This window comes from Acomys minous, assembly GCF_964271855.1.
Source record: "Acomys minous genome assembly, chromosome: 4".
In the NCBI taxonomy this organism is placed as follows: domain Eukaryota; kingdom Metazoa; phylum Chordata; class Mammalia; order Rodentia; family Muridae; genus Acomys; species Acomys minous.
In genome coordinates, this window is record NC_140486.1 from 100,721,189 (window position 1) to 100,735,153 (window position 13,965).

General features: G+C 47.0%; 1 protein-coding gene across 2 annotated transcripts; it reads left to right on the plus strand.

The window, feature by feature from the left end:
- The first annotated feature begins 1,892 nt into the window (after window positions 1-1,892).
- LOC311595512 (C-X-C chemokine receptor type 1-like) lies at window positions 1,893-7,637 on the plus strand. 2 transcript variants are annotated; one of them, XM_084778325.1, is made up of 2 exons: window positions 1,893-1,961; window positions 5,633-7,637. In XM_084778325.1, exon 2 carries the CDS (start codon window positions 5,641-5,643, stop codon window positions 6,703-6,705), a length of 1,065 nt encoding a protein of 354 aa, XP_084634451.1. In that variant the 5' UTR covers window positions 1,893-1,961; window positions 5,633-5,640; the 3' UTR covers window positions 6,706-7,637. The 2 variants fall into 2 exon arrangements, with proteins under 2 accessions (XP_084634451.1, XP_084634450.1); XM_084778324.1 differs by lacking the exon at window positions 1,893-1,961 and adding an exon at window positions 1,999-2,101.
- Window positions 7,638-13,965: the final 6,328 nt, after the last annotated feature.

The following is a 13,965-nucleotide window of genomic DNA, read 5'->3' on the forward strand; positions in this document are numbered from 1 at the left end:
ACAGATGGCTGCCTGGGCAGGAGCAAGGGCAGCCAGGACGACCAGCTCAGATGCATGGACGTGAAGCTCTCAGACATACCTTAGGTATGAGTATGTGGCTGAATGTCTCAGGCCTTTTTTTAGTGGTGCTGTCTGTTCCGTGAGTCATACGAGAAACATCATTTCTCTTACAACCCTTGGCAACCACTTGCTATGTTTCCTGGCAGAGGACAGATCCAAAGATGGAAAGGGGATCTTTTATTTTTATTTTTATTTTTTTTTGGTTTTTCGAGACAGGGTTTCTCTGTGTAGCCTTGGCCGTCCTGGACTCACTTTGTAGACCAGGCTGGCCTCGAACTCACAGCGATCCGCCTGCCTCTGCCTCCCGAGTGCTGGGATTAAAGGCGTGCGCCACCACGGCCCGGCAGGAAAGGGGATCTTTTAGAGATAAGTTTTCTCTATGTAGCCCTGGCTGTCCTGGACTCACTTTGTAGACCAGGTTGGCCTCCAACTCACAGAGATCCACTTGCCTCTGCCTCCTGAGGGCTGGGATTAAAGGCATGTGCCACCATGCCTGGCCGCTACCTAGTTATTTTATACGGACCAGGACTAGCTGATTAGGGATGTGCCTCCTACAGCCAGCTGGGCCCTCCTCCATCAATTAAAGATCAAGACAATCTCCCACAGATATACCCACAGGCCAACCTGATCCTGGAAATCCCTCAGTTGGGATTCCCTTCTGAGACTGTGTTAAGTTGGTAGTTAAAACTACACAGGACACTGCGCCTGAGGAATAAAGTCAGGGGTTAGCTGTGAGCTGTTCAGGGGTTCTCAGGCAGCTTCCCAAAAGAGCAGTCCCTTCAGTGCCAAATGGGGAGCAGCATTACATCACTCCCACCTTGGTCTTTCACTGGGCTCCCTGGCACCAATGGTCTTCTGGTAAATTCCAGGGAAGGAGTGGTCATCGCCCAAACCTTAGTGCTACTCAAACAAATGATAAGTGGAAATGGTGTGTAAAAAGAAAAGATTTTTCTTCCAAATCTCTACCACATGACTCTAAAGATGCTTATAATATAAGTGAAAATGGTGTACATGGTGGTGTACACCTGTAATCCCTTAATCCCAGCACTCGAGGGAGGCAGAGGCAGGCGAATCTCTGTGAGTTTGAGGCCAGCCTGGTCTACAAAGCGAGTCCAGGAATAGCCAAGGCTATACAGAGAGACCCTGTCTCTAAAAACAAACACAAACAAACAAACAAACAAACAAAAATTAACAAACACCTGTAATCCCAATGTTTGGGAGGTAGATGGTCATCAGCTACATAGAGTTTAAGGCCAGCATGGACTATGAGAGACTCTGTCTCAAAACAAAACAAAAACCAGAAACAAACATCAGGGCTGCACATATAGCTCAGTGATAGGGTACTTGTCCCAGCATGCAATTGGGTCCTGGGTTCTATTCCAGCACCAACATAAATGTTGGCTTGCTGTCCAAAACACAGAGTAAGTGTAGACATCTCACTGTCTCCCACCAGCATTTACCATAAATTCTCCTTATAGACGCTGTATGTCTTTTCCACCATGGACTTCTGAAACTTCTGCTTAGAATGTCAACTTACTCACCTCAGGGAAGTTGGAAGCTTTCCAAGGTAATGTATTAGGAAACTTGTGGATAGTGCATATGGGCAAATTCAAGAAACTGGCGGTGATGAGGCTGATCGTGCATGGAGGGGAGGATTTGGAGAGCAGCTCACCCTGTTATCTTAGCAGACGGAACCCACAGAATCTCTGATGCCGCGGGGTCCCATGACTCAATCTGCACCCAAATGTAGACGTGGGCGGGGCTCCGAGGGGAGGTATGGTCTGGTGTGGTTTCTCTCTCTCTTTTTTTTATTCATCCAGTTCCTTCAACTGTTCAGCCACTCTGGTCTCTGAGCTGCAGGCTCCCGTGCACACACAGATCACACCCAGCTGGTGCCTCAGGTAGGAAGCCACCCCTGTGTGCCAGCACAGTCGCTGGGGTAGGAAGGCTTGGTTCAGCTTTATTTTAGAGAATACACTGGTTTTTGAGGAGCTCAGGGATGTCTGAGAAATGGTTTCTCATCTCCTCCCTGTGAGTTCAGGTAAGAAGTCATCCCGTGTGCCAGTATACTTGTTGGGGCAGGAAGGCTTGGTTTAGTTTTATTTTAGAAAATACACTAAGGCCGGGCGTGGTGGCGCACGCCTTTAATCCCAGCACTCGGGAGGCAGAGGCAGGCGGATCGCTGTGAGTTCGAGGCCAACCTGGTCTACAAAGTGAGTCCAGGACAGTCAAGGCTACACAGAGAAACCTTGTCTCGAACCACGCCCCCCCCAAAAAAAAAAAAAGAAAGAAAATACACTGGTTTCTGTGGAGCTCAGGGACATCTGATAAATGGTTTCTTGTCTGCTTCCTGTGAGTTCTCATCTCTGACTTCCTAGATGGCTGTGGCCACGGTCCTCTCATCCTTTGCTTTTGTTCCTCTCCTGTTAGTGGCTGAGGTGGACAATTCCCCAGCTCAGTGTTGATTGCTCCCCTTTAAGCCTTTTGTCATCTGTGAAGATGCAAATGCTGGCAGGGAGAGAGCATCCCAAGGTGTGGGGATGTGACAGCCACCTGCCATAGAAATCCAAGGCCTGGAAGCCAAGGAGAGCGCCTTTATCTTCTCACAACTTGTAGTGGATACATGGAAATCTGGAGGGGTTGAGGGTCCCAGTCAAGGTTACCATGGAGAGAAGGGGGGAGGGGGAGAGTCCTGGTTGGGTAGAGGTGTGTGTGTGTGTGTGTGTGTGTGTGTGTGTGTGTGTGTTTGCAAGACCTATTTATGCATGTCAAAGGACAGTTTTAGGGAGTTGGTTCCCTCCTTCTATCATGGGTTGTGAGAGCAAACTCTAGGTGTCCGGCTTGTGTGGCAAGCTCTTTTGTCTGACGAGCTATCTCACCAACCCTTACACGTATTTAGAATTTTTTCTTTTTCTTTCTTTTTTTTTTTTAAGGATTTATTTATTACATATATAGTATTCTGCCTGCATGTACTCCTGCACACCAGAAGAAGGAATCAGATCTTATGATAGATGGTTGTGAGCCACCATGTGGTTGCTGGGAATTGAACTCAGGACCTCTGGAAGAGCAGACGGTGCTCTTAACCACTGAGCCATCTCTCCAGCCCAAAATTTTTTCTTTTTTTCACATTTCAGTGTAAGTGTGAGATTGGGTGTGGAGGCCAGAGGATAGTGTGCAGGAGATTGTTCTTTCCTTTTCCCTTGTGGGTTCTAGGGATCAAATCCAAGCTTTTAGGCTTGGTAGCATGTGGTCACTGGACCACCTCATTGGCCCCCTATGTGTACTTTTGACGCGATGCTTCCAACTATAAAAGCTGGACATACTCTCACCATAAGTCAAGGCAAGCTTACAGTGTAATGTAATATATTGCTATCACTTCTTTCTCCAGGTAGGCTTTTAAAAAGATTTATTTTTTTCTTGTGCGTTGGGTTTTTGCCTGCATGTGTATGTCTGTGCAAGGGTGCCAGGTCCCCTAAAGCTGGAGCTACAGACAGTTGTGAGCTGCCATGTGGGTGCTTGGAATTGAACCTGGGTCCTCTGGAAGAACAGCCAGTGCTCTTAACCATTGAGCCATCTCTCCAGCCCTCTCCAGGTAGATCATAAAAATGGCAAACAGGGCCTGGGGAGATAGCTCAGGGGCTAAGAGCACAGATTGCTCTTGAGGGTTTGGTTCCTAGCACACACTTCAGGCAGCTCCCAGCTCCCTGTAGCTTCAGTTCCAAGGGATCTGATGCCTTCTTCTAGCCTCTGTGTACAGACATCCAGACAAGTGCATGTTGTTTTAATTGAAAATCCCTGATCATTCTATTTTTTTTTTTTATCAATAAAGATTCAGTAGCCAGATGTTGTGGTGAAAACCTCCTAGCTCAGAGAGGCAGAGAAAGTACCCAGCTGAACTTCCTGGTCTGCTCACATCCCAATGGAGAAGGTCCCAAAAGGCTTACCAGCTCAGATGACAGCCCAGGAGGAAAAGGCCAAAACAAAACAAAATAAAATCCAAGGCCAAAGGCTTGCTAGCTCAAAGCCTAAAGAAAAGCCAAAGGTCAAGGAGCTGAGGACCTCAAGAGCTAGAGAGCTAAGAACCAAAGAGCTAAAATCCCAAGCTAAAGAAGCTAAAGTGCCAAAGACTTATTCTACTTCTCCTTCTTTTTTTTCAAGACATGGTTTCTCTGTGTAATAGCCTTGGCTGTCCTGGACTCACTTTGTAGACCAGGCTGGCCTCGAACTCACAAAGATCTGTCCGTCTCTGCCTCCGAAGTGCTGGGATTAAAGGTCTACCACGCCCTGCCCAACCACTTCTACTTCTACAAACTATCTTAAATACCCCTGAACTTAAAGTCCCTCACACTCTGTCAGCTGGTTTTTTGCTCTGCCTCTTGACCTAGAGTTAACTTTATTAAATCCCGTGTACAGATAGCTCTTGGATTAAAGATGTGTGCTAGGGCTTAACCACGCCAAACAAAAGACAGGTTTTTTACAGGTCACAATCTCAGGGATCACAATGGGACCAAAGCCCCTGTAACAAGCACACATGCACTTACACAGATAAATGCAACAGAAAATAATATGTAGGAGAGATAAACATGTTTTTGTGTTGATCCCAAGTGTGGGATGGGGAACAGACTTGTGAGAGAGCAGGATGGTTTTCCACTTAGAAATTGAACCATGGGGAATCTTGGATGTTGCCAGCTGAAAACATCCTAGTAGAGACTCTGAGAGGATATATATAAATATAAGAGCCTAAAACAAAGGACCTTAGAGAGAGGACTTGGGATTGTTTTGTCTGTTCAACAACACTTCAAGGGGCACTCCTAGAGAGAACTGCTCCAGGGAAAGCTCCAAGGCTTGGTGCTCAGGCTGAGGCTCTGGGCCACAGCTGACGTTCCAGGTTCCAGCAGCAAGCTTGGTTGAATTGTGGGTTTGCTGAGGGCCTGCTGACTGCGTCGGGAGAATCGTTCCTTGGAACTGATATCTTTAAGGTTTCATTATTGTGTTCTTTAATCTCCTTTTCCTATTGTTTGGGTTAGTTGGGTTGTAAGTGAGGCACACTCTATTAGTGAGTTCATAATAAAGTATAATTGTTAAGAAAGTTGAGCCTACAATAATAAGTCTTTTATAAAGGGCAAACAATATTGAGGGGACACATATAAGAAATAATGTAGGAAGGGACGTCCGGATACATCTTACCTCCTTCAGTTTTGCTGTGTGCTGGATCTTCCCTGAGTATACAAGATCAACCTGGTGGCTGCATCTGAATGCAGGGGTTGGCTTAGGACAAAGATGGTTAAAAGGCAACAAGATAGAGGGGGGACATAGAGATGAAAATTATAGAGCCACCTGAGGGCAAAGGTATCTTCCATGGGTTTTACTTTATCCCACACTCAGATTGAGTCTCCCATGACTTAGACGGAAGTTCAAGTTGAAGGCAAAGGGGGTGACCTCTGGTTGTCAAGGCAAAGGGGGTGACCTCTGGTTGTCAAAGCAACCGAGAAGCTAATGCTATCCCACAACATTCATGATGTTTGAATTTGGTTACTAAGTCATATCTCTCTCCTTCTAAACTTTCACCTAGATCAAACCATGGCCAAGGCTGAATATTTCTTCTGGACTGCTCCTGATAATATGACATGGTATGACTTTGAGAAAGAATTTGGAAATACCACCGGAATGCCACCCACTGGAGATTATTTCAGCCCCTGTAAGAGAGTTCCAATAACCAACAGGCAAACTTTACTTGTTTTTTATGCACTGGTGTCCCTGCTGAGCTTGCTGGGAAATTCGCTGGTGATGCTGGTCATCTTACACAGGCGAAGGAGCCTCTCTGTCACTGACGTCTACATCCTGAACCTAGCCATTGCTGACCTTCTCCTTTCATTGACCCTGCCCTTTTGGGCTGTCTCCAAGTTGAAAGGCTGGATTTTTGGCACACCCCTATGCAAGACGGTCTCACTCCTGAAGGAAGTCAACTTCTTCAGTGGTATCCTACTACTGGCTTGCATCAGTGTGGACCGATACCTGGCCATCGTCCATGCTACCCGCACACTGGCTCAAAAGCGCCACTTGGTTAAGTTCATATGTCTGGGCATTTGGGGTCTGTCTTTGATTCTATCTCTGCCCTTTTCCATCTTCCGCCAGGCATATAAGCCATACAGTTCTGAAATAATCTGCTATGAGGTCCTGGGTGAAGCCACAACAAATTTCCGGCTAATGTTGCGTGGCCTGTCCCACACGTTCGGCTTCCTCCTGCCACTGCTGATCATGCTGGTCTGCTACGGGTTGACACTGCGCACACTCTTTAAGGCTCGCATGGGGAAGAAGCACAGGGCTATGTGGGTTATCTTTGCTGTTGTGTTTGTCTTCTTGCTCTGCTGTCTGCCCTACAACCTGGTTCTGCTCTCGGACACTCTCTTAGGAGCCCACTTGATTGAAGACACCTGCAAGCGCCGCGGTGACATTGATCAGGCCTTATATATCACTGAGATCTTGGGATTTTCTCACAGTTGTCTCAACCCCATCATCTATGCCTTTGTTGGGCAAAATTTCCGCCATGAATTCCTCAAGATTCTTGTTAACTGTGGCCTAGTTCGCAAGGAGCTTTTAGTACAACATCGTGTTGCCTTTCACACATCTCTTACAGTCTGTTAAGCCTTTGAAAATTACCTGGGAGCAATCTCTTTTCCTCAAAGTAAAGAATATTGTGCCAATGTGCTCTCTCTCTCTCTCTCTCTCTCTCTCTCTCTCTCTCTCTCTCGTGTGTGTGTGTGTGTGTGTGTGTGTGTGTGGTGTGTATGGTAGGGGTGTGTGTATGTGTATGTGTGTTGTACAGTATGGCTATGGACAGATACTATCTGATTTGGGGAGGGAGGTCACAGGATCAGGAGAAATGAGTGACTATCGTCTCTAGGACCCACACCAGCTTTCTGAGGAGGTGCTGATAGCCCGCCATGAACTGCCTTTATATTTCCATGAGGAACAATATCACCATTTCTATTGAACACATACATCTTTGACCTGCCCTCTGGGTAAGCATCACTGTCACTGGTAGCCTGACCCCACCATTAGAACAAAGGACTGGGCCTTGCATAAGACATGAGCCCTCACGGGCTGGACCCTCTTCTTAGACACTACCCTGACTGCTCAGCACATTCCTGCAGGCTGTCTAGTAGCTCTTTGTCCTGTGATCTGAGTTCATGAGACTGCTTTCCCATCTTGGGGAATGTTGCAATGCCTGCTGAAAACACCAGTCAGGTGCTTCTGAAACACCAGGCCACCAGGCAGCCTTGTGATGGAGCTGAGGAACTTCTTCCCTTTAGGTGTCATGAGTGGACGAAGTGTATTCGGGAAGCTGAGCCTACTGCGTGAAAATCCTCTTTTCCCTGTGACCAGCATCACAGGAGGGTGATGTGCCCACTGGGTATACCAGCTGAGCCAAGGATGGAGCAAGACTCGCAGCTGTAACTTTTGCCCTCTTTGGCACTTCCAGTTTGACAGCGAGCAACAGTAACTTTGGAAACCCAAATACAGCAGCTATCAATTTACTGGACAGGCAGCCATTTCCAATAAAAGTTTCTGTCTCATGTTTGTCCATGTGACAGTATCTTGGTTGCGCCATAGAGTAAAACGTGTGTGCATACAATAGCTGGGGGTTCCTGTGGTAGAATGGGGGTCCCCTCCTCACCAACTGGCTGTGGGATAGTGGCTTTACTCCCCGCTAGAACACTCTCTGCAGGCACAACCTCATCATCACCTCTTACAGGCAGGAGGCTCCTGTGTCACTCATATGTGAAAGTGTGTTGAGTTCAGCTTTACTCATGTATAACCATTGTCTCCTGGGGGAGGGACCTGGCCTGGTCTCCTTTAAGTAGTATTGTTACTTCTTCACCTCCAAAGACTTCAAGAAATTGTGTTTGGGGCTGGAGAGAAGGTTAAGAACACTGGCTGCTCTCTCAGAGGACCCAGCTTTGATTCCCAGCTCCCATATGGTGGCTCATAACCATCTGTAACTTAGGTTCAGGGGAGCCAATGCCCTCTTTTGACTTTTGTGGTCACTAGACACGCATGCGATGTGGACGCATACGTGCAGGCAAAACAGTCATACACACACACACACACAAAAAAAAAATTCTAAAGTTTCTCAAAGGAATTGGGGTTACTCATCTGTTTTCTCTGACCAAAGACAGGAGTCCATTTTTCAGCTTGGGGTTGGACGAAATGCCTGGGGCTCATGAGATGCTCAGTAAAAATGAACAGGTAGCACTGCAGAGGCCCTCAAACTCAGTCAGTTTCCTTTCACCCTTCTGATGGCCTGGTCAGCACATTTCATTTTTCCACGCTGTCTTTTGTGGTCATCTTCGTTCCATGATTTACCTGTGTGGAAGTGTTGCAGGGAGTGCTGAAGACATCTGGGCTCCTTGATTGCCAGTGGTAGAGGCATAAGCTCCTAATAGCTTAAAGTAGAAGGCCAAGGTTCTGGCCCATGTGGGGATGGGGAGAGACCAGGATAGCCTGAGGTTGAGCTTCCAGATGGGACTGCAGTCAAAGATGTGCCTGGGATCAGGGACCAAGGTTGGAGAAAGTTTGTGGGTGAGCAAGGACAGCTTGACAGAAGGTAAGGGTAGATATCAGTAATGAGAAAATCCAGATATGGGTTGAAAGAGTAAGACTTAGCAGCCTGGTGAAGGTCAGAGGTCAGGAGAGTCCAGCTAGCGCTTGGACCAGATTGGGACTGGAGGGGAGGGATGCATATGGATGGGGTGAGGATGTCAGAAATGGAAGGGGCTCCAGGGATGCTTGGAACTAAAAGACCTCATGGTAGGGTTATCGTCCTCTTTGGAGTATCTCAGACACACCTCCACAGTCATGGCAGAGGCCCCTTGGTTCCTTGGTTCCTTCCCCAGGTGAGTTGGCAGGGGAGGAGTCAGGGACTCAAGGTCATAGAGATAGAGCTGAGAGTCAGGAGAGGGAATGTTTGCTTTAGCTTTGGCCTCCCTACGGTACTTGAACTCTACTGCCTATAAAAATAATTCCAGCCAACTTGTCAAGAGTACTTCCTCAGGTTCAGAACTACGCTGAAGGCTTTACTATGTGGGGCTGCTGCAGCTGGATTAGGGCAGTTCTAAGAAATCCTGCAGTGGTTGGAGAGATGGCTCAGCGGTTAAGAGCTCTCCAGAGGTCCTGAGTCAATCCTCCAAAACCACATGGTGGCTCACAGCCGTCTATACTGGGATCTGATGCCCTCTTCTGGCCTGCAGGTGTACGTGCAGATAGAACACTCATATACGTAAAATAAATAAATACATCTTAAAAAGATAATAGTTAAAAGAAAAAAAAAAGCCAAAACGCTTGTAATCCCAGCACTCAGGGAGGCAGACGCAGGTGAATTTGAGGCCAGCCTGGTCTACAAAGTGAGTCCAGGACAGCCTGTCTCGAAAAACAAACAAACAAACAAACAAACAAACAAACAAACTCCTACAGGGTATAAGGCAAGAGGAAGCTCAGCCTCAGCCAGCTTTGAAGAGCATTGAGTGTTTTCCTAAACATTACGTCATAGCCTGTGTCCAGCCCTGGTAGAACCTAAAGCATCTGTAATGAAGCTAGGTGGCTCCCTTGAGCTGGCTGAGTTTAGCATTAGGTTTAGAGAGAGACAGGTCCCGCGATCTTGTTAGGAGGCTGGAGAGAAATGGAGCCGGTATGGACAAACTATTAAGAGTGTGGTGGGAGGAGACGGAGAACTCAGGTGTGGCTTCTGGGTAAAAAGACCCGAAGACCACTCAGCAAGACCAAAGTTCGAACTGGGAATCTGTATCAAGCTGGCTTGCGGCTGCATGTCTCACAGAGCAGCCCTGGAACGCGTATTACAGGGAGGTTTTAAAGACAAGGCAGAAAAACTACATCCTGGTTGCAGGGGAAGCAAGCAAGGAGGCTATAAGCGCCAAGAACATGGGGGCATTTCAATGCGAGTTTCTAGAACAGGGTTGGGTGCTTTCCTTCGTGACTTTTCAGGGGTAAAGAAGAGGGGCTGGTTTCAGTTTAAATCAAAGATGGCTTCCACTGAGACAAGACAGAGAAACCTTTTGCCTGTCACAAGGAGGGGAGACCAATATCAGCTACCAGTTGAATAGGAAATAAAGCAGTGAAGTGGGGGGTGGTGGAGGGGTGGGGGGGTCAGGGTGGGTAGGGGGATCAGAAAGGATTCTTCAGCCTAAAGCCTGGATAACGGTGGGAAGGGACATGTTATTGCCGAGTGGGTGGTGTACAAATTTAATCCTAGCACTCAGGAGGCAGAGGCAGGAGGATATCTGTGAGTTTGAGGTCAACCAGTATACATAACTGACAGACTGTCTCCTGACAGAAAGGCCAAATCCAGTAGTTGTTCAGCCCACGAGACTGGATGTCTCAACAGTCCCAATCTGGTGCTGGAGTCCCAGGCAATTTCTAGAGATCTGCTGGTCTTCAGACTACACTGGAATCCCAAAGAAGTAGGCAGTAACACCAGCAAAGGAATGTCACAGCAGCAGGGTTGATGAACTTGCAATTTTCCCCCTCCATGTACTTTTACATGGGCTGCCACTGGAAGGTATGACCCAGATTTAGGGTGTGTCTTCCCACCTCAAATAATCCAATCAAGAGAATCCCTTTGTCCCCCTTCCCCCTGCGGGCCATGGAGGACCAGGTGGGAGGAGATTGCACTTGTGTTTCCATTTCATACCTCCCAGCTCTTGGAACCTCCTGGAAGTGCCAGATGCCCTGGGGGGGGGGCAGCAGAACACTGGACGTAACTGGCTTCAGAACCTGATAGGTGGTGGGAGAGAGAGCAAGTTTTCCAAGTGTGTGTGTGTGTGTGTGTGTGTGTGTGTGTGTGTGTGTGTGTGTTATGGCACCTGTGTGGAGGCCAGAGAACAATTTTTAGGAGTTGTTTCTCTACTACCATGTACTTCGTGTCATAGAACTCTTGTCATCAGTCTTGGTGACATGACTTGACTTGGTGACATTAAAAACCTTTACTCATTAAACCATCTGATCTGCCCACTGTAAATCTTTTTTTTAAAAAAGATACATTAAAAAATGTGTATAGTTGTTTTACCTGCATGTACATATCAGGCAGTGCCCGAGGAGACCAGAAAAGGATGTCAGATCCCCTGAAATTGGTATTGCAGACAATTGTTAGCTGCCATGCGGGTGCTAACAACAGTGTCCTGGTCCTCTGCAGGTCTTCATACCTGCTGAGCCATCTCTCCTGCCCCTCCCACCTGCTTGAGTCTTGACAGATGCTTCTCATTTTGCCATGTTTTAAGGAGACAGGTTCTGCTGTACCCAGATCTGCGAGCCCCCCAAAAGACCACCAGGACTCAATACCAATACAATACACATGAGGACCTTTAATTTTTCCTACTTGAGTCGGGCTCTGATGGTCACCAACCCAGTGGTATCCAGAAAGAGCCTTGATCTCTGAGCTGAGGGTAAATTTATAGGTTTCTATCCCTCCCAGTGCCCCAAAGCAGGGGACTTCCAACCTGGCAAGTGCCTACTGGTTGAGTAACATAAGGTGGCCTAATGTCTAAAGGTGACAGGCCACAGAAAAAGGTGCCAAGACCACCCATGGGTTAGCTTTCTTTGTTCTCTTTGTTCACTCCTTTGTCCAGGTAAGTGACTGGTTTCTTATTAGTCCTATCTCTGGTGGACAGAAAGGAATGTGGCCGTTAAACTGGGTCTCTTATCAACTCTATCTCAGGTGGGACCCTTCCGGTCAGTCACTAGGCAACACTATCTCTTCTGGGACTCTTCTCTGCAGCTGGCCAGGTTGTCTCCTGTAGGTCTATTTCTTAACTTTTTCCCTGGTAATCCTGAAATCCAATTTTAGTTCTTCTGGTATCTCAGTTCTGAGAAACTAAATAACTCAATCAAGATGACTCAGTGAGGACAAACCAAGATAAGGCCTCACTCAAAGCCACTGAGACCTCCAACACAGAGCCTGCACAGAGCAGTCAGAGCTCAGGCCCTGCCGGAAGGCAGTCAGTCCTCGACCAGGCTCCAGGTTGCTGTGTTACTGTGGGTGCACTCTTCAATCTTTTTGGTTTTGTTTTCTTCTTCTGTATAATAAAGGCATCAATAACTCTTGCCACAAGGTCTTGGTGAGTATCAAATGAGATTTAAAAACTGTTTTTCACAGTGCCTGGATTGGTTGCCCCAAACAATAATAAATATATGTTGGTTAATACAAAGGAAACATCTTGTATATGCAAAGGAAATGCCTTGTATATACCAGGATTGAGAAAGGCTTTCTTTGTTTTTGTTTTTGAGGCAGGGTTTCTCTGTGTAGACTTGGCTGTCCTGGAACTCACTCTGTAGACCAGGCTGGCCTTGAACGCATAGATATCTGCCTGCCTTTGCCTCTCAAGTGCAAGAAAGGCCTTCTTTAAATTATAAAATGTGAAATGGAACTTGGGGAATAAAGCGACAAATCCACAAAGCTGATCTAGCTTGTCTTTGGTTCCTATCCAATAACTCCTTTTCCCTTTTCCCTAGAACCCACACAAACCCATCCATCTCTCTCTCCTCTTTCCTAATTTTCTTCTGGAGAGTACTTGACATTGAACTGTTACATGCTAGGCTCTGTCCGCAGAGCTAAAACCTCCAGTCCATGGATAGCTGTGATTTGTTCATTGCATGTGATGAACGTATATCATCATAGGAATGTACCTCACAAATATGTATGAACACTAGATGTCTGAATAGTCTAACGAGCTGTTCCAAAGGCCAGGTAGGTGAGCCCCAGCACATTCCTATTGTGACACCAAGCTGAAGTGCTCAACCATGGTTTCCCAGTTTGGTTATGACCTCGAGGTTTCCAGAAAAAGAGGATCTTTCGTGCAAGAGAAAAATGTCAAAACAAAACAAAACAAAACAAAACCAAAAAACCAAAAAACAAAAAAACAAAAAAACCCCAACCTCAGCTGGGTGTGGTAGAGTGGCTCCCATTTGTAATCCCAGTACTTGAAAGCCTGAGACAGGAAGATGGCCATGAACTTGAGGATAGCCTTGGTTACATAAAGTTCCAGGGTAGCCTGGGCTAAAGAATGAGACCTTATTTAAGAATTACCTCTTTCCGTGCTTAATAACTCAAAGAAAAATGTTTCCTCAACCCAGGGGCACTTGCCTTCTCTGACACTTCTCTGTCTGAAAGGAAGACATTTCTGACGGATGGGAAGATAGTTTACAAGTACGAAGGAGGGAGGAGAAAGAGAGAAAAGGGTTGGGGGTGGGAAAACTGCTCATGCCAGACTTGCCTGGAAACCACATACTAAGAACAGGCCTCCCTCCCTGGTGCATCCAGCCACTGACAACCGGGATCGGAGCGAAGACGGTGCATTTGGCCCTGTGGTCCTATCGGTGCATCTGTGCAGAGGCTCTAAGAGCCTGACATTTCCCTACAGCCTATCGGATCAGACCACAGTTCGTGGATGAGAGAGCCAACTAATAACATTTTTAAGTGAACAGTTAGGCAAGTCTAAATTCCTAAGCCTTTCTGCCTCTTCTCTTTTATTGAGTTAGATGCATTTTCTCCAGGTATAGCTAATAGTGCACAAGGACCCAGGAACAGACGTCTCTGTTCCAGTCACTCTGCAGGAAGTTTCGTGGTTCCTCCATCTGTCAGACTCCTTTGTCTGCCTAAATTTCATTTCCATGAGGCACGGCAGCCTTTTAGAGGACCACAGACAGCAGTGGGTACATGTAGGCTTTTGTTATATAAACATGCAACCGATGGGCTTTTGTTCATCTTCCTTCCTTCTTTCCTTCCATCCTTCCTTTCTTTTCTTCCTGGTTTTTCGAGACATGGTTTCTCTGTGAGTACTGGCTGTCCCGGCACTTGCTCTGTAGACTACACTGGCCTCACATAAGCCGCAG

Excerpts from the sequence above, each read along its gene's own strand:
- LOC311595512 (XM_084778324.1), top strand. The coding sequence starts at position 2,071 with ATGGTTTCTCATCTCCTCCCTGTGAGTTCAG. Across the intron at positions 2,102-5,632 it reads TCTCCTCCCTGTGAGTTCAG|ATCAAACCATGGCCAAGGCT; the intron begins GTAAGAAGTCAT and ends ACTTTCACCTAG.